The sequence below is a fragment of the Physeter macrocephalus genome, chromosome 17 (genome assembly GCF_002837175.3).
Source record: "Physeter macrocephalus isolate SW-GA chromosome 17, ASM283717v5, whole genome shotgun sequence".
NCBI classification, from domain to species: Eukaryota; Metazoa; Chordata; class Mammalia; order Artiodactyla; family Physeteridae; genus Physeter; species Physeter macrocephalus.
In genome coordinates, this window is record NC_041230.1 from 42933723 (window position 1) to 42954370 (window position 20648).

At 45.2% G+C, this 20648-nt stretch overlaps 1 protein-coding gene across 7 annotated transcripts in view; it reads right to left on the bottom strand.

Moving 5' to 3' along the window:
* IL34 (interleukin 34) overlaps positions 1 to 20648 on the bottom strand; it is a 62986-nt gene that overhangs the window by 6767 nt on the left and 35571 nt on the right. For all 7 annotated transcript variants that reach the window (XM_055079040.1, XM_055079039.1, XM_007102552.3 and 4 more), the window contains one exon: positions 4026 to 4437. In XM_055079040.1, the coding sequence (XP_054935015.1) occupies positions 4026 to 4053 (28 nt within the window). In that variant the 5' untranslated portion in view covers positions 4054 to 4437. The remainder of the gene's footprint in view (positions 1 to 4025; positions 4438 to 20648) is intronic.

The following is a 20648-nucleotide window of genomic DNA, read 5'->3' on the forward strand; positions in this document are numbered from 1 at the left end:
TAGAAAATGCAATGGAAAGAAATGCACCAAATCTCTATGGGAGATTTTTATGTTCTTCTTTATATTTTTTAGGATATATTTTACATTCTGTAATTAGTATCTATTATTGTTATAGTCAAAAGCAGTAATATTTTTTCCTTTTCTCCCTCTTCCTTCCTTCCTCCCTTCCGTCCTCCTCCTTCTCTCTCTCTCTCTCTCTCTCTCTCTCTTTCTTCCTTTTTTCCCCCCAAATAGCCAGGCAGGCTGAGTCACCTCTTTGATTTGCCCCTGGTTGTGAGCAGCAATTACTGACTGGACTTTCTGCACTCACTTCCCTGGCACTTAGGGAGACTTTTGTTCTTAAACCCTCACCGGCCTGAGCCTGCAGACACTCACTTTCCCACCCCCTTCTCAGTGCTGCTGCCATGCCTGTGCCCCTGCTGGGCCAGAAGCTCCGGCTTACTCAAGCCCATGCCCCTTATGGTCTGCAGCCCACCAGCCCTTCCCCTCAGAGAAGTCTGACACCACATTTTTGGAAACTTGCAATCCATCTTGCACTTCCTCTGTCTCTCTCTTCCCATATTCTCAAACCAATATTTGGACAATGGAACAGATAACCAGTGTTTCTGCTTGCTTTCTCCCTTGTCTCTACATCATTAACACTCTCAGCTTGGCACCCCTGCTCGTCAGGATCATTCCTGCCTCAGCATTTAGGCTCACACATTGCCCCTGCCCTGGATATCCTCTCACACGGCAGACCCCTTCCAAGGTCTCACCAAAACTCCTTCCCTCCCCAGAGGCTCCCCTGCCTACGCCAGCCACCAACCCCTGTCTCTAGCACCAACCCCTGTCTCTAGCACCATCTGTCCAATTCACTCATTGTTTTTTTTGTTTTTTGTTTTTGGCTGCTTTGGGTCTTCATTGCTGTGTGCGGGCTTTCTCTAGTTGCAGCGAGCGGGGGCTACTCTTCATTGCGGTGCGCGGGCTTCTCATTGCAGTGGCTTCTCTTGTTGCAGAGCATAGGCTCTAGGTGCGTGGGCTTCAGGAGCTGCAGCACATGGGCTCAGTAGTTGCGGCACGCAGGCCCTAGAGCATGCGGGCTTCAGTAGTTGCGGCACGTGGGCTCAGTAGTTGTGGCTCGCGGACTCTAGAGCGCAGGCTCAGCAGTCGTGGCGCACGGGCTTAGTTCCTCCGTGGCATGTGGGATCTTCTGGGACCAGGGCTCAAACCTGTGTCCCCTGAATTGGCAGGTGGATTCTTAACCACTGCGCCACCAGGGATGCCCCTCACTCACTGTCTTGACCAGACAACGCAGCAGCCGGTGTGTGAATGCAAGCGCTGTGAACCACAGCGAGGACGTGTTACTCAGCACTTTGGGGCTCACGTCGAGCAGGGAACCGGGAGCAGGCATCTGGGTCTCCTGTAGAAGCTGGTAAAGGTCCACCCAGGGTATCTGATTGAGCAGGTATGAGGTAGTGGCGGGGGGCGGCAGAGAATCTGCGTTTCCAACAAGTCCCGAAGTAAAACTGACGCTGCTGGTCTGGGGACCGCACTTGACAGAAAGTGACAGTTTACAAATTGGTGTCCTTAGGGCCACATTTCTGGTTCACAGAGATTTCACATAAAAATCCAAATTTCCATCTTTTCTTTAAAAATCAGTATCCCTGTCCACACTGAGTCTTCTTTCCAATGTGGCAGTCACCCTGTGGCTGCCCACTCCACCCCCAAGTCCTACCCCACCTGCCCTCATCTGAGTCCCAGTCTGGAGCCTTTGGGGGCCTGGCCACTAGCCTCGTAGTAGAGACTTACAGAGCCTCCGTGCTTCCCAGCCTGGCACACATGGGTTGCCCCAGAAACTCTGTCCATAGATGATCTGCCTTCTCCCAAACTTAGACCTCCTCCAAGTCTGCAGCCCAACTACCATTCCCAGTTTTAAGCTCCCTTCCTGTTGCCTCCACTCTGAAACACAGGCCAGCAAACAGGTAACTAGGCAGGGACAGCACAGCTGTAGCCTCACGTACCCTCTGCATTCTGAAAGCCCCACAGCTAGTGCAACCCTGGTCGGGAGGCCCGCCGTGCCCCCCTATCTCCACAGTTAAGAGGCCTGCAAGACAGAAGAGGAGACTGAAGAAAGAGTAATGTCCTGTGCGCAATGACAAATGGGGCTTGTCCACCACCCCCATATCTGTGCCTGTGTGTGTAAATACCCCCAAATTTACATTCACCAAGAACCTCAGATGCAACCTTATTTGGAGATAGGGTCTTTGCAAATGTTATTAAGAATCTCCAGATGAAATCCTCTTGAATTTAGGGTGGGCCCTAAATTCAATGACTGGTGTCCTTCTAAGAAGAGGAAAGGACACAGAGACACCTGTAAGGAAAGACCATTCACATGGCCTTCACAGATGAAGGCAGATTGGAGTGATGCAGCCACAAGCCAAGGAGTGCCAGAAGCCACCAGAAGCTGGAAGAGGCAAGAAGGATCCTCCCCTAAAGCCTTCAGAGGGAGCATAACCTTGACAACTTGATTTCAGACTTCTGACCTCCAAAGCTGTGACAGAATACATTTCTGCTGTTTTTAAGCCAAGACTGTGGCAATGTGTTACGGCAGCCACTCCTTTTCCAGCACCCCAGCCCCTCTCTGAGCCCCTGATCCTCACTCATCCCTCCCGCCCCCTCACCCCACAGCCAGTCCTGCGCTCCGCCTTCATGAGCTGTGTCTCCTCTGCCAGGCCTCTTCATTCTCACTTCCATCTCCAGAAGGAACCCTCATCACCTCATCACATCCTGCCCGGGAGGTTGTAACAGCAACTCCCAAAAGCACGGCCAGACTGATCTCCTGAAAGCACAGTAACTCTCAGTCTCAGCTCCCACGCCCAGGTCACGGACCTTCCAGGGCTCCCTGTTATCTCATGAATTAGCCACTCTTCACCCTGGCTTTCAAGGCCTCAGCCACCTGAGCCCAAACCAGCTTTCCAGCCTGGCCTCTCACGCTCTCACTGCTGAGCCTTTGCTCACACTGCACCCTCTCCTGGAAGGAACACGGTCCTCACCTCCCCACGTCCACATGTGTGAACCCCACCCACCTCTGAGACCATTTCAGGTGGCACCTCCCCGTGTGCTGTTTCTCCTGCTCCGCCTGCTCCTCATGGCCTGGAAGATTCCAGAACACTGGGTCTGGGTCCTTCCGCCTGTTCTGAACATCCAGACCCTTTGCAGTACCCTCCACAAGGGCCAGGGCGGACCCAGCTCCTCTGCAAATCCCTCACAGGGTCAGACCCCGGACCTCATGCAAGTGGCACACAGTTCCTAGCACCTAACTCCATGCCAGGTGTTAGAGAGAGACGCACGAGATAGCCCAGGTCCTTGTCACCATGGCAGTGTCTCTCCAGTGGGCATGTGGGAGGCTCCAGAAAAAAATATGTTGAATTTAAGTCAATTAAATTGAATCTTGGAGTCTGAAGGGAGCTTGGTCTGGCCTCCCACCAGCAGGCAGCACTGAGACTTGTCAATTCTTTTTCTTTTCTGTCCTCATTTCAACTATTTTTCTTTTCCCCAACGACACTGTCCTCCTTCTGCCTTTTGATTTAGCTCTTTATGGAGGGAAAGGCAGAGCGACCAGGTTGCACTTCTCCCATGTGTCTCGGGGCCCCAGGCAATTTCACAAGCCCCCACCCCCAGCTGGTCACACCCAGGGAGGCCAGAAATCATCCCTCTGCCACCTCCATCCCCACCGTACTCCCCAGCACCAATGAGTCTGAGCAGGTGAGACGCTGCCTCCTACCCCCAGGGCCTGCCCTGTCCCTGTGACCCACTGACTGTGCCCACCCAGCCTAAGGCTCATACCCACCATGCCCGTCTGAGCTGCAGTCAGCTAGAGACAGGGCAGACGGCGTGGGAGTCCCCAAGGGTGCCTGCCATTAAGCTGGGAAGCATCTCAACTTCTCACCAGGAAGAATGCCCTGGTTGCCATGGTTACAAAGCCTGGCTCTGGGCCAAGCTCTCCCTGGGCAGTCCCCACAGACCCCCCCCACCCCAATACTCACAGCGCAGCCAGGCGAATCCCCGGGGCATGGTGGTGCGCTGGGTCTCCCAGAGAGCAGAGGTGGTGTCCCCAGCAATGTGTCTATCCACAGAGGCCTGAGTGGGGCCTACATGGCCTCGGGTCAGCAAAGGTGGCCCAAAGTCGAGGAAGGACTAGCCACGGAGGAGTGGCCCAGCAGGAGGCGGCAGGTGCTCCTGGGCAGGGCTCACCCTTATCTGCCTGGCAGTGCAGAGGGCAGCCGGGGGGCGGTGGCTGTGAGTCCCATGGCAGCCAAGACCTGGCCTGAAACGGTTGCCTCGGGGTCTTCCTTCCAAGCAGGAGGAGAGAGTCCCCAGCAGGCCCCTCGGAATCTGAGGCTGGGTTGTGCTTTCTCTGATTTCTCTGTCTGCAGCTGCTCAGTGTGAAATCTGGCTCTGGAAAGAGAAAGGAGGAGAGAAACTGATTATGTAAGAGTGGTGCTGCCACTCAGCCATCAGCCACAGGCGCGCAGAGCCTACTGTGCAGGCTGCACCCACCGCTGGCCGGGACCACCGGGGAAGGCCAGAGGTGCACAGCCCTGCCCTGGCTGCTGGCTACTCGGGGACACAGAAACGACAGAACAACCAAAGGGCAGCCCCAGCCCAGGAGTAAGTTAAAATGACACCAGCTGACAGCCTGGGGCCAAAACAAAAGCAGGACCAAGGAATGAATGAGCTGTGTGGGTTAAGTCAAGGGAGCTTCCTGAAGGCGGTAGATCACAGGTAAAGTACATGAACGGCTTGGACTGCGGGGAAGTTAAAAAAAAAAGCCCAGAATCAGGGTCTGCACCCCTCCATGCCCCAGAGAACACTCTCTTAAGCCACCTCCTCACTCAGAAATTTCCCAGAAAGGCTCCCACCATGCACCCTAGACCACCAGACCGGGACGGAGAAGCTGAGAAAGTGAGAACTGGGGTCACGGTCACCTTCATGCCACACCACAGAGCCCTAATCCTGGGTGCCATCTGTGGTCCCACCCATCCACTGAAATGGGGGAGATGTGCGGAAGCCAGGAAGGCACAAAGTGGGAGGTACCTAATGGCACAGAAGCCAGAGCCTTCTCTCAGGGGGAGGGGCACAGAGGAAATCACCTAAAAGAATAGGGGTGTCTGTCTGTCTCTCTCTCTAGTGGGGAAGAGGGAGGGGGAGGAGTTTGAGAACTGCCTCTCCCACCCCACCCCCACTCTACCCAGGGGTTTGGAACAGCCCTTTAGAAGCTCATGCAGAGAAAAGTTGGACAAGTTAAAGTTGGAATATTATTCTACATAATTCAATTGCAAATAGCATTTGCAAAGTCACAGTAGCAAGTAAAAAGTGAAAGTTAATTTAACAGAAGCATGACCTAAGGATCCTGGAAGGACAAGGGCCTGGGGAGGGTGCACATGAGTGGTGAGGGAAGCAGGTGACAAGGAGCTACACGGCCCTTGGTGGGAAGTCAACAGATAGTGCCTCAAATGAATAAGCAATATGAGCATATATATAACTGAATCAATTTGCTGTTTACGTGAAAGTAGCACAACACTGTAAATCGACTATACTTCAATTAAAAAAAAGAAAGTTATGGATGGGGGTGCGTGTGAAGAATTAGGGCCCGTTTTGCAACCAATCTATTACACCTACACAGAGCATCCTTCTCCCCAAAGTGGCCAGGCCTGACCTGAGGCCCAGGGGACAGAGCACTGGACCACCTGCTCCAGCTTGACAGCTTCCCTGTAAGCAGCGCAGGGCCACGAGGGTCTCAGAGACATTCCATGTAACCTCCACATCCAGAGATGAGGAAACAGGCCTGGGGGGAGGGAGGTGTCCCAAGGCCTCATGCCCAACCCCATCGTCCTCCCGTGAATCAAGCCCCTCTGCCCTTTGAGAATGTGGGGAGGGACAGTCTAGCAACTAGCAGCCCTGTAGAGTGAGTCACAGATGCTCAGTTTAAGGAGGGGGTGGATGAAAAATAGGGCTGAGTTGAGGCCACAGAAAAAAGAAGATAAACAAAAGCATAAATAGGAGTGATTTTTTTCTGGTTAATTCCATTAGCCCAGGGTCTATATTTCTGAATAACATTTCATCCACCACCTCTGTTCAGTGGAAAGAGGATTCTAGACCTGGGGCACATGAATAACACAGGACCCACTCTTGGCCACACCTGAGTAGCAAGTCTCATTCAGAGAGGTGGGCTGAGTCAGACCCTGACTGGCTCCCTTGGCTCCCATATCGCATTCAGTACAAGTCCAATCTGCAAAGGAGGCTCTGTTTCTACCTCCCTTTAATCTGGGCTTGGCCGTGTGACTTGCTCTCACCAGTGGGATGTGCCTATGCCTTTGGCTTGTCCTCTCTTGCGGCTGGGAGGGCTTCATGTCATGTAAACAATTCTGGGCTAGCTTCCTATAGGAGGCCTCAGGCATTTGAGTGAGACCATCCTAAACTAGTCCATCTGGCCCCTGTCAAGTCAGCCAGAATCCCAGCCACCCCACAGAAACATGAGAAATAATCAGTGTTTGTTTATTTTAAACCACTAAGCTTTGGGGGTAGTCTGTTACACAACAAAAACTAATTGATATAGCCTGAAAGTGCATCATCTCTGCAAATGCTCTGTAAAAAGCCAGGTCAATTCTAACTCAAAGCATCTTCTGGGAGTGGTTACGGTGGCTTCTCTCCTCTGAATGAAGCTCAGGAAGCCTTGGGGGCAAAGGTGTGCTTTCATTGCCCTAGGGCCCAGCTCACCATCTTCTATTGGAGGATGAACTTTCTGGAATTCAATACTAATCAAGACTTTTTTTCCCCCTCTGCCATATTTGATTTATGTTTTGAAACTTTATTATAGCATTGTTAAACAAACTCAAATAAGGTAGAATAGTATAATGGATCCTCATATAGCCATTATTCAGCTTCAAAAATCATCAATATTCGGTCATTCCTGTTTCACCCATCCTCCATTTTTTTCCCTAGAGTATTTTAAAGCAAATCCCAGACAGGCCATTTTACCAGTATGTAAGGATTTTTTTAAAAAATATAATCACATTACTACTATTGCACATTTCCAAATCAATAATTCCTTATATCATCTAATACAGAATCCATGTTCAAATAAACCCACACATATAAACCCACACAACTAATTCACTATAAAGGTACAAAGAACATACAATGGCGAAAGGATAGTCTCTTCAATAAATGGAGTTGGGAAAACTGGACATCCACATGCAAAAAAATTAAACTACAACACTATGCCACACCATACACAAAAATCAACTCAAAATGGATCAGAGACTTTAATGTAAAACCTGAAACCATAAAACTCCTAGAAGAAAACATAGGCAGTATACTCTTGGGCATCAGTATTAACAATATCTTTCTAGATATGTCTCCTCAGGCAAGGGAAAGAAAAGCAAAAATAAACAAATGGGACTGTATCAAACTAAAAAGCTTCCGCACAGCAAGGGAAACCACCAACAAAACAAAGACAACCTACCAAATGGGAGAAGATATTTGTAAATCATATGTCCAATAAGAGATTAATATTCATAATAGATAAAGAACTCATACAATTCAACAACAGCAAAAAACAAACAACCTGATTAAAAACTGCCCTAAAAAAAACTGGGCAGAGGGGCTGAACAGACCATTTTTCCAAAGAAGACATACGGATAGCCAACAGGCACATGGAAAGATGGTCAACATCACTCATTATTAGGGAAATACAAATCAAAACCACAGTAAGATACTACCTCATATCTATTAGAACTGCTATCATCAAACAGGCAAGAAATAACAAGTGTTGGTGAGTATGTGGAGAAAAGGGAACACTCATTCAATGTTAGTGGAACTGTAAACTGGTAAAGCCAGAGTGTTACCAGTACAGGTTTCTCAAAAAATTAATAGGACTACCATATGACCTAACTATTTCACTTCTGAGGTTTTTTGTTTGTTCGTTTGTTTGTTTGTTTGTTTTGGCCACGCCATGTGGCTATGGAATCTTAGTTCCCCGACCAGGGATTGAACCTGGGCCCACGGCAGTGAAAGCACAGAGTCCTAACCACTGGACCACTGGGGAATTCCCAACACTTCTGGGTATTTTTTTTTAATATAACTTTTTTTTTCTTTCTTCCTTCCTTCCTTTCTTTCTTTTTTGGCTGCGTTGGGTCTTCATTGCTGGCTTGCGGGCTTTCTCTAGTTGCAGCGAGTGGGGGCTACTCTTTGTTGAGGTGCACAGGCTTCTCGTTGCAGTGGCTTCTCTTGTTGCAGAGCATGGGCTCTAGGCATGCGGGCTTCAGTAGCTGTGGCACGCGGGCTCAGTAGTTGTGGCCCGTGGTCTCTACAGCACAGGCTCAGTAGTTGTGGCACACGGTCTTAGTTGCTTCATGGCATGTGGGATCTTCCCAGACCAGGGCTTGAACCTGTGTCCCCTGCATTGGCAGGCAGATTCTTAACCACTGTGTCACCAGGGAACTCCTCCCAATGTTTCTAGGTATTTAGCCAAAGAATATGAAAATACTAATTTGAAAAGAAATATGCACCCCTATGTTCATCAGAGCATTATTTTAAATAGCCAAGATACGGAAACAACCTAAGTGACAATAAATGGATGAATAAATAAAGAAGATGTGGCATATATTATATATACAATGGAATACTACTCAGCCATTAAAAAGACGAAATCTTGCCATCTGTGACAACACTGATGCACCTTGAGAGGGTATCATGCTAAGTAAAATAAGTCAGAGAAATACAATACCATATGATTTTGCTCACGTGGAATATAAAAAACAAATGAACAAACCAAACCAAACAAAAACAAACATGTAGATATAGAGAACAGAGTAGTGGTTACCAGAGCGGAAGGGTGAGAAGGGCAAAATGGATAACATATGTTGTAACTATATGGTTGGCAACTGTATGGTGATGGATGAAAACTAAATTTTTGGTGGTCAGCAGGCTGTAGTGTATACAGAAGTAGAAATATAATGCTGCATACATGAAACATGTAATATTATACACCAATGTTACATCAATTAAACAATAAATTAAAAAAAAAAGAATCCACGTTCAATTTTCCCTGGTTGTTTAAAAAATGTCTTTTTTTAAGTTGCTTTGTTTAAGTTGCTTTTAAGTTGCTTTGGTTCACTGATTGATGGGTCTCTATGTCTTTTTTCCTCTCTTTTTAAAAAAAATTTTAAGGGACTTCCCTGGTGGTCCAGTGGTTAAGACTTCGCCTTCCAACCCAGGGGATGGGGGTTCGATCCCTGGTCGGGGAGCTAAGAACCCACATGCCTCGCGGCCAAAGAACCAAAGCATAAAACAGAAGCAATATTGTAACAAATTCAATAAAGACTTTAAAAATGGTCCACATCAAAAAAAAAAAAAAACACCTAAAAAAATTAATTCATTCATTAAGATATAACTCACGTCATAAAGTTTGCCATTCGGAAGAGCACAATTCAGTGGAGATTTTTAATGTATTCACAAAGTTGTGCAACAATTACCATAATCTAATTCCAGAACATTCTCACCAACCTAAAAATAAACTCTGTAGTCATCAGCAATCACTGTTTTATTTCCTCTTCCCCCTAGCCCCTGGCAACCACTAATCTGCTTTCTATCTCTATGGATTTGCATATTCTGGACCTTTCATGTAAATAGAATCTTATAATATGTGATCCTTTGTGACCAGCTTCTGTCACTTGGCATAATATTTTCAGGGTTCATTCATCATGTAAACTGAATGTTTGTGCCTCTGCCAAATTCCTGTGTTGAAGCTCTAACCCCCAATGTGATGGTATTTGGAAATGGGGTCTTTGTGAGGTAATTAGGGTTGGATGAGGTCCTGAAGGTGGGGCCCTCATGACAGGATTAGTGCCCTTATAAGAAGAGACACCAGAGAGCTTGTTCTCTCTCTCTCTCCATGATCCCATAAAAAGGAGGTCACGTGAGCACACATCCAGAAGGTGGCTGTCTGCAACCCAAGAGGAGAGCACTCACCAGAAACCAACCACGCTGGTACCCTCATCTTGGACTTCAGCCCCCAGAACTATGAGAAAATAAATTTCTGTTGTTTAAACCACCCAGTCTATGGTATATATTCAAGACCCATTTATTCTCTAGTTCTGCCCACATGGAGACACCCTCCTTGAAAAGGCATTGAATCCTTCGGTTCACTTTAACACCTTGGGCTGAAAACACGTGTTCCAAGGTTTCAACTATGAGATCCACATTCTTAAAGCACTAATTCTTAAACCTCATCTAGATTTGTCCCCTTGGATAGGTGGAGATGACCCAAACACAATGAAGAACAGCTCAGGACTGTGGGCTCTGCTCGCCCAGAAGATCTTGCAGCTCCCCTGACCACCTGGCTGGAGCCAGGATTAGGGCCCTGAGACAAGGGGCGCCTGCTGGGCTGCCGCCACCGGCCCCAATTCCTGTCCTCTTCACTAGGCTGGCTGTCACCTCTAGTTTCCCTGGAGTCTGGGGACTCCAAACGGTCTCTGCTCACACTTCTGTATGTATCACGCCTGCTGCCTCAGCACTGCTGATCCACACCAAGGGGGAACAGCACACAAAACTGCTTTTCAACACACCAACGTTCCACACACAAGTTATTTTATAAGCCTGCAGGTTCTTTTTCATCAGAGGACATTCCCAAGGCCATGACTTTCCCCGGCTCTCCACTGCCCTTGCCAGCAGACTGGACATGCGTGGCCACAGTGCTGAGTCGGGCACACCCCCTGGCTCCACGCCAGCACACTCTCCTGGAGAACTGAGGATGGTGCCCTGGCCTCATCAGCTGGATCTGTCCCAAAGCCAGTCCTAGAGTGACAAGAGCCACAGCTGCAGGTCTATTCCACTGACCAGCCGCACAGGACCGAGCTGGGCCCACGGACCTTGGTCTGGATTGTGTTGGCTGGTCATTCTTGCCTAGGTGCACAGGCCAACCGCCACCGTCCTTCACCAGCGTCTCACTCCTACCTGCTGCCGTCACATGCCTGGCAACCTCGTGTTCCGGGCCCAGCCAAGAATTGAGACCCCAGCAGGCCCTTAGTTCCCAGCAGGCAAACACACCATTAAACTACTGCTGCCTAGCCGTGTTCTCGAGGCTTCAGAGCCAGGAGAGTGTGGAAAGCATAGCAAGCCGCGGCGCCCCAGCCCTGGACCTGGCTCCATGGAGGCGCCGGAACCTCGCCGTACCCCACCCCCCAACACAGGTGACCTCTGCGCCCGCCTGTCCCGCGGACCCGGGTGCACCTCCGGCCACCGGGACCCAGGACGGCGGCGCGGGGCTCGGCCGGTGGCGGGCGCTGGGATGGGTGGGGACCCGGGCTCCAGCCCAGAGGCCGCGCAGACCACCAGGCCCACCTCCGTCCCAGCCACCCGGAAAGCTATGGTATATTATTATGGCAACCTGAGCAGGCTAAGACACAGCATCTATCAGTACTTCATTCCTTTTTTTAAAAAAATAAGGGTGAAACATTTTATTCTCAATTTTCTTTCTTTTTTAAATAAATTTAAATAGTAAAACAAAAATTCACAAGCTGTCTCCCTGTTCACTCTCTGCCTCCCTTCCCTACCTGTAGTTTTTAGTCTGGCTCCCTTTCCTTCACCCAACTCACAGAGGCACAGGGTATCCAACTAAGAAAACAAAACCGCTGTAAGTACATGGAGACATGATGAAGGAAGGTGACCTGCGTCCACATTCCAGGTTAAACTGCACAAGTCCGCATTTTCTGGGTTCTAAATAGTTTCCTTTCATTTGTCAAATTGAAAAAAAAAAAAAAAATCCCTGGACCAGATGCTTCAAAGCTCCCAGGACCACCAAAGAATGCCTTGAACTCTCAAACTACTAATTTATCTCTCCCTCACCCCTTTCCCCTTTGGTAACCATAAGTTTGTTTTCTGTCTGTGAGTCTGTTTCTGTTTTGTAAATAAGTTCATTTGTATCATATTTTAGATTCCGCATATAAGTGATATATGGTATTTGTCTTTCTCTTCCTGACTTACTTCACTTAGTATGATAATCTCTAGGTCCATCCATGATGCTGCAAATGGCATTATTTCATTCTTTTTTATGGCTGAGTAGTATTCCATTATACACACACGTCACATGGCTACTGTATATATACAGATAAAGAGTATATCTACATATAATAGCTGTATATAGATATCTATATATAATAAGTGTCATTGTAATCTTTCTTGACATAGTATGCACCTTCTTGCTCCTTGAAAGATTGTTTCCTTCTTCATTTCTTTGTGGTTGAGCAGCTCTGGCTCAGTTGCTGCCATTACCACATCATACTCTGCAGCGGCCACCATCTTACCACCGGGACCAGTACTTCATTCCTTTTTATTGTAATATAATATTCTAATGTATGGATATATCACATTTTCTTTATCCATTCATCAACTGATGGACATTTGGGTTGTTTTCATTTTTTGGCTATTATGAGTTATATTGCTATGAAGATTCGTGTACAAGTTTTTGTGTTGGTGTATGTTTTCAGTTCTCTTTGGGTATATTCCTAGGAATGTGGTTGCTGGGTCATATGGCTACTCTACGTTTAACTTTTTGAGGAACTGACATCTGCTTTCCAAGGCAGCAACACCATTTTATATTCCCATCAGCAATGTATGAGGGTTTTGATTTCTCTACATACTCACCAACACTTGTTCTTATCTATCTTTTTCATTACAACCATCCTAGTGGGTATGAAGTGTGGTATTGATTTGCATTTTCCTGATGACTAAAGACATTGAGCATCTTTTCACCTGCTTATAGGCCATTTGTATATCTTCTTTGGAGAAATGTTTATTCAAATCCTTTGCCTATTTTTTTAAACTGGTTTATCTTTTTTTTTTTGGCTGTGTTGGGTCTTCATTTCTGTGCGAGGGCTTTCTCTAGTTGTGGCAAGCGGGGGCCACTCTTCATCGCGGTGCACGGGCCTCTCACTGTCACGGCCTCTCTCGTTCCGGAGCACAGGCTCCAGACGCGCAGGCTCAGTAGCTGTGGCTCACGGGCCCAGTTTGCTCCGCGGCATGCGGGATCTTCCCAGACTAGGGCTCGAACCCGTATCCCCTGCATTGGCAGGCAGATTCTCAACCACTGCGCCACCAGGGAAGCCCTATCTTTTTGAGTTACAAGAGTTCTTTATGTATTCTGGGTACTAGACTCTTATCAGATGTATGATTTGTAAATATCTTCTCCCGTTCTGTGGGTTGTCTTTTCACTTTCCTGATAGTGTCCCCGATACACAAAACTTTTTAAGTTTGATGAAGTGCAATTTATTTTTTTATTTATTTTTCTATTTTTTGGTTACTTATGCTTATTGGTGTCGTATCTAAGAAACCAGTGTCTAATCCAAGGGCACAAAGATATACAGGTGTTTTATTCTAAGAATTTTATAGTTTTAGCTCTTGTATTTAGGTCTTGGATCCATTTGGAGTTAAGTTTTGTATATGGTGTGAGGCAAGAGCCCAACTTCATTCTTTTGCATGTGGCTATCCAGTTGTCCCAGCACTAGTTTTGTTTTTTTTTGGTTTTTAAAAATAAATTTACTTATTTATTTATTTTTGGCTGCATTGGGTCTTCGTTGCTGCACGCAGGCTTTCTCTAGTTGTGGTGAGTGGGGGCTACTCTTTGTTGTGGTGCACAGGCTTCTCATTGTGGTGGCTTCTCTTGTTGCGGAGCACAGGCTCTAGGCGTGCAGGCTTCAGCAGTTGTGGCTCGAGGGCTCTAGAGTGCAGCCTCAGCAGTTGTGGCACATGGGCTTAGTTGATCTGTGGCATGTGGGAATTTTCCCAGACCAGGGCTCGAACCCGTGTCCCCTGCGTTGGCAGGCGGATTCTTAACCACTGAGCCACTAGGGAAGTTCTCAGCACCAGTTTTTAAAAGATTATTCTTTCCCCCAATGAATGACCTTGGCATCTTTACTGAAAATCAGTTGACCATAAATGCATAAATAGATATGGATTTATTTCTGGACTCTCAATTCTATTCCATTGATCTATATGTATATATTTATTTATTTTTATTTATTTATTTATTTTTGGCCTCACCACACAGCTTGCCGGATCTTAGTTCCCCAACCAGGGATTGAACCTGGGCCCTGGCAGTGAAAGCACCAAGTCCTAACCACTGGACTGCCAGGGAATTCCCTATATGTATATCTTTATGCCAGTACCACAATGTCTTGACTTCTGTAGCTTTCTGGTAAGTTTTGAACTCTTAAGACATTTTAATCTATAATAATTTATTTTTCCCTTTTTGTTTTTGTTGAAGAAACTGGGTCACTTGTCCTGTAGACGTCCCACATTCTGGATTTGGATAATTGCACCCCTGGAATATCATTTAACATATTTATCTCTGTATTTATAATATTTAGATCAGGAAGCTTCATTGGGCTCCGGTATAATTTCCATAGGAGGTGCTGCATTACATCAGGAGGCACAGAAGTTCTGTTTGTCCCACTTTAATGAGCTAATGTCATGTTCTTGCTCCATGATCCAACCATTATAAAGTTCTCCATCAATATTTTACCTTTCAGCAGATACTCATGATTATAGCCTTGATCCAGTAATTTCCTTAGGTGGTGACTTTCTTATTCTATCTTCTCTTCTATATTTATTACTGTGATTATTTTATAAAGTAGAACTTTCCTTCCTCATCTATTTTCTTATCTTAACATTTGGTCTGGGTAGAAAAAGCAGGATAAAAGCTTGATTCTTTCCCTTTATTTTTACCAGCTTTCAGAATGAGTTGTTCCCTAACATCTTCCAAAGGTAATTAATGATGATTTTTCAGTATCACTCTGAACTCCTTAATTTTTTAAATTTTAGATTTCAATCCATTGAAACTACTTCAAAGTCAGGTTCACTGAGGTATAATCGACGTACACTAAAGTTCAGCCTCTTTGATGAGTTTCCACAACTATATACACCAACACATTATTCAAGATATAGAACATTACTATCACCCCAGAAAGGTACCCTGTATCCTTTAGCGGTCAATCCTCTTCCCCACCCCACACCTCTGGCGATCACTTAATTTCTGTTCCTGGGGTTTAATTTTTTCCAGAATATTATATAAATGGCACCATATAATATGTTGCTATTTCTGTCCTGTCTTCTTTCACTTAGCAAATGCGTTGGGGATCCTTCCATGTTGCTAAAGTCTGTCAGTGGTCTCTTCCTTTTACTTTAAAAAAAAATATTTATTTATTTATTTGGCTGCACCGGGTCTTAGTTGCAGCGTGTGGGATCTTTAGTTGCGGCATGTAGGATCTATCTAGTTCCCTGACCAGGGATCAAACCTGGGCCCCCTGCATTGGGAGCAGGGAGTCTTAACTGCTGGACCACCAGGGAAGTCCGCTCTTCCTTTTATTGCTAAGTAGTTTTCCATTGTACCAGGTTTTTGCAAATATGAATAAAGCTGTCACACACATTTGCATACAGGTCTTTCTGTGGACATATAATTTTTCTTAGGTAAGTACCTAAGAGTGAGTGGCTGGGTGATAGCTGGAGACTTAAACAGTAAGAAATTGCCAGCCTATTTTCCAAAGTGGTTGTTTGTTATTCTTTTTAACATTTGAATTATTTCATCATTTGGCTAGTGGGAGCTCCTTCCAGTGGGTTCCTGTCCTATTGACAGACTCCAGTAGTCTTCAATAGCTTCCTTGATTTCAGCCATGACTGGGGGTTCCAGGCTCATCTTGTACATTTTCTGCCTCAGACTAGATAGAAATCAGCTACTTTTCCAAGGAATTCTTTTAGTGGGAATTGGCGCTCATTACTACTGGGTTTTCAGTATTTATGTGAATAGACCTAGGAAATTCGGGTTTTTTAAAATTTATTTATTTATTTATTTATTTTTGGCTGCATTGGGTCTTTGTGGCTGTGTGTGGGCTTTCTGTAATCGCGGTGACCAGGAACTACTCTTTGTTGCGGTGCAGGGTCTTCTCACCGTGGTGGCTTCTCTTATTGCGGAGCATGGGCCCTAGGTGCACGGGCTTCAGTAGTTGTGGCACGCGGGCTCAGTAGTTGTGGCATGCGGGCTTAGTTGCTCCACGGCATGAGGAATCTTCCAGGGCCAGGGCTCGAACCCGTGTCCCCTGCATTGGAGGTGGATTCTTAACCACCACACCACCAGGGAAGTCCCAGAATTATAAGGTTTTTAAACTCCTTTAGATTGTTATTTGCATCTCTTTTGTGCTGAAAATCTTGTTTCTTAATGACACTTAAGATAATTATTTTCTTTATCCTTTCATATATATAGAAGTTTCAAAATATTTCAATAGTAACACTGATAACAATAAAACAAGTCTGTGCAGTTTAAGATTTCTCTGTGGTTCTTTCATCTTAGGTTATATTTCCAATGGGAATGTACAGTCAAAAGATCATGTATTTCCGGGACTTCCCTAGTGGCCCAGTGGTTAAGACTCTGCGCTCCCAATGCAGGGGGCCCAGGTTCTATCCCTCGTCAGGGAACTAGATCCCATGTGCCACAACTAAAGAGCCCACATGCCACAACTAAAGCTCCTGCGTGCTGCAACTAAAAAGCATGCATGCCGCAATGAAGATCCCCCAAAGCCAAATAAATATTTTTAAAAAACAAAAGATCATGTATTTCCATTTGTTTCTTATTTTTAGAGATTTGTTTTAAATTCTGTTTTAATTATATAAAACATAACATTCCAAAGTAAAAACTATAAAAGCCATGTTCAGAAAGGTCTATCTTTCTCCTCCCCTTATTTCCCCCCCCGATAAACATTTTTGTTAGTTTTTGGTTTATTCTTACATTGTTTACATTTTAAAATACAAGCATATTTTTCATATTTCCTCTTTCTGCCTACAAAAGGTGGCATTTTACACATATTCTTTTGCACCTTGCTTTTTAAAAACTATTTTAAAATAAAACATAGAGGTAACAGAAAACAAATGTATAGTTTAATGAATTATTATAAGATAAACAAACTTTATATCTACCAGGAAATCAAGGAATGGAACCCAGTCAGCCAGCCTAAAAGGTCCTCCATGAGCCCCATCTCAACTATAGCTTGCCAAAAAAGTAACCAGCATCCTAATTATTACAGCTATCACTTTGTTGGCTTTCTTTCTGGTTTTATCAACCAAGTGTGCCTCCCTAGACAGTACAGTTTAGTTTTCAGCCTTGCCCATTTTTAAAATTTCGTATCTTTTAAGCCTCTTTTAATCTACAATCTACAGGATTTCTCCTCCATCCCATTCTTTTACAATTCATCTGTTAAAGAACCCAGGATATGTGTTCCAGAGAGTGCTCCCAGTGTGCACTCATTGTGCAATTCAACACGTTCCTCTGTTCTCTGCTTTTGCACATTGGGGGTTGGATCAGACTCAAGCGTAAATCCTTTGTCACAACTACACGTGGTGCTGGGTTCTCCCAACAGGAGGTAATGTCTGGTTTTCACTCTTTTCTGATGTTGATAGCTACCAAAGCTTAATGCCTAGACCCATTAATTCATCAAGGGTTGCTAAAGTGTGATATTCTCACTCACATGGCTATCTGATCAAGCCTTTTCCCATGAGGCAAGCAGAGTCAGTAGCAGGTCAGCAGCTTTGCCAAGATCTCTGATATGAATGACATAGTGTACTTTCCTCCCACGTCTGACCTCTCTATGAAATCAGAAAGTCTCCAGGCCTGTGTGATTTGTTTTCAAATGCCTGCTTCTCAGAAAAAGATTGGCTGGCATCAAGACATGCACTGCCTTTACCCTTGTAATCCAAAGTTACCTGAATGATTTTATCAACTAAGACTCACTCCTGGGTCCACAGACCAAATGCCTGTAGCTGGCAGTATACTTCTGACAGGTGCTGCATGTATGTGATCAGTGTTAGCATGTCTGGGAGGCTTGGCACCTACACCAGATCCCTAGGGCATCTCCCAAGCTGGAGTACTGACTTAGGTGAAGCAAAACATAAAAACCTGGACTTCCCTGGTGGCGCAGTGGTTAAGAATCTGCCTGCCAATGCAGGGGACACGGGTTCGATCCTTGGTCGGGGAAGATCCCACATGGAGCAACTAAGCCCGTGCACCGCAACTACTGAGCCTGTGCTCTAAAGCCCGCAAGCCACAACTAGAGCCCATGTACCTAGAACCCGTGCTTCACAACAAGAGAAACCACGGCAATGAGAAACCCGCGCACCAAAACGAAGAGTAGCCCCCGCTTACCGCAACTAGAGAAAGCCCGCATGCAACAATGAAGACCCAACACAGCCAAAAAATAAATAAACTAATTTTAAAAAAGAAAAACATAAAAGTCTGCCCAGTGCTGCAGACGACAGAAGCACTGAAACAGGAAGATGCGTTACTCAACGTTTCCTTAGAACCAGGTGTCTAGCACAGAGCTATTTGGGCCGTATCTACATGTTTGAGGTATATTTCTCTATAGTCACTCACCTTTTTACCGAAATTTATTTGTAAAGAAAACTTCATAACACTTACATTGAGAGGAAAACAATTCTAACTTGCCAAAATGAGAAGGTAACATCAAGGAAAGCAAAATAATGTAAATTTGAGTGAGAAAGCATTGCCTGCTGAACTAGGGATCTGCTCTCTTTGGAAAAGGGAGACTAGCAAGGGTTAGAGAGGTGTTTGAAATATATTAGCACCAGACTGAGTCTTTCTCCTAGAGCAGTCATTCTCAGGTGGGAGGTGGATTTTGTCCCCTAGGTGACATTTGGCAATGCCTAGAGATATCTTTGGTTGTCAGAACTGGGGGTGGCAGTGCTACTGGCATCTAGTGGGTGGAGGTCAGGATGCTGTAAACATTCTACTCTGCACAGGGCAGCCGCCACCCCACAGCAAAGAATTTTTTGGCCCCCAAATGTCAGCAGTGCTGAGGCTGAGAAACCCTGTCCTAGGGAAGTAAGAAGGATTGAAAAAGAACTGAAAAGAAATTTCCTCACTTTGGGATTCAATGTTATTTAATGCAGGATCCAAGTACCATGTTACACCATCCAGCATTAACTAATGGCACACAATCCACACTTAGAGAAAGCTGTTTAAATGATGAGATGTCTTGGAACGAAAGCACCAGTGCTAAAAGAACAATGTTATCAGAAAGCTCATCTCGGAGAAGTCCACAGGCCCAGCGGCAGTACTAGTTCATGCTGTGCTGCATGCTGTTCTTACAGTCAACATTTATTAAGCACCTACTATGTGCAGCCACTGTGCTGGGAACTGGTAAGGTGTGATTCCAGTAAGAGGTATACAGGCCAGTGGGGGAGGCAAGGAGGTAAATAAATGAGTAGAAAACAGTATCATGGGAGTGTGTGCAGCTAAAGGGAAGATGAGAAAATACCCACTGGGGATGGTGGCAGGGGGTTGCCAGGGAAGGTGATGATTCCAGTTCTTAGCACCCCCAAGGAGCTCCCTCTAGTTAGAAGCAGAGCTAATTCAAAAGCAATGCATGGCTTCTGGCTTCTGGCTTCTGGCTTCTGGCTTCTGGCTTCTGGCAGAGTGCATGAATCCAAACACTTCTAACACTAATTGTAGTATGGATTAAGATGTGTAAATATACTCTAAAATAATTTTAAAGAAAAAAAAAGCAGTATGGTTGGAATATCCATTGCATTGCTGTTTACACTTGAAGAAAGAAAACTGGAAACAACTTAAATGCCAAACCACAGGAAAGCAGTTACCATAATCTGAGAACTAACTGCTGTTTATTGAGTCCTGACCGTGTGCCAATGGGTATATATCCAGTGTAGCACAATGATTATACCTTTTTCTCCTTGTAGCGACTGCGAGAATTAATCCTCCCATTCCCGGGGAAACGTCAGACTCAGAGAAGACATGGAAAGGGAATCTTTTCAACCAGTGCTGCAGAAACTACTGGAAATCCTTACTTTAAAAACAAAAATTAAGCATAACCCTTACCTCACACCATGCATAAAAATAATGTGAAATGGATCATAGACATAATTGCAAAACCTAAAACTATAAAAATTCTAGGAGAAAATATCTGTGGCTTTGAGGTGGGCAAAATTTTCTTATATTTGACACCAAAGGCACAAACCATAAGAAAAAAAAAAGTGGTGTTGGGGGGAGAAACAAGAGGAATAAGTTAGAACAATGCTGTTATCAGAGTATTTGTTTTTATAGTTATCATCTATCTCTGGCAAGTGATATGGATCTCCCATTTATGGTAGTGATATAATGTTTCCTTTTTAAATAAATGTGACTAGGTTTCCAAAATGTGAATGACCCTAAGGAAAAAATGTGCAGGTAAGATATGTACAGACTCTGAAGCTAGAACTCTTGAGTTCAAATTCTGGCTCCACCTTGCCTTGGGAGAGGTCAGCAATTCTCTTCTTGCCTCAGGTTCCTCATCTGTAAAATGGCCTTGATACAAAATTCTGACCTCAAAGCGTTATGGGAGTATTTACCAAGTTTCTATATATGGAAAACTTAGAACATGGGATGGTATGCAGTAGCTCAGTATTTACTATTTTTATTATTCACTATTATAAATTGCAGTAAAGATGGGTTTTGGAAAACTTAAGCTTTCTCTTTTTTATTTTTTCAAAGCACAGGCTTTTATTAAGTGGTAATTTTACAGTTTTAACTTTAAAGGCAACTTATCCAC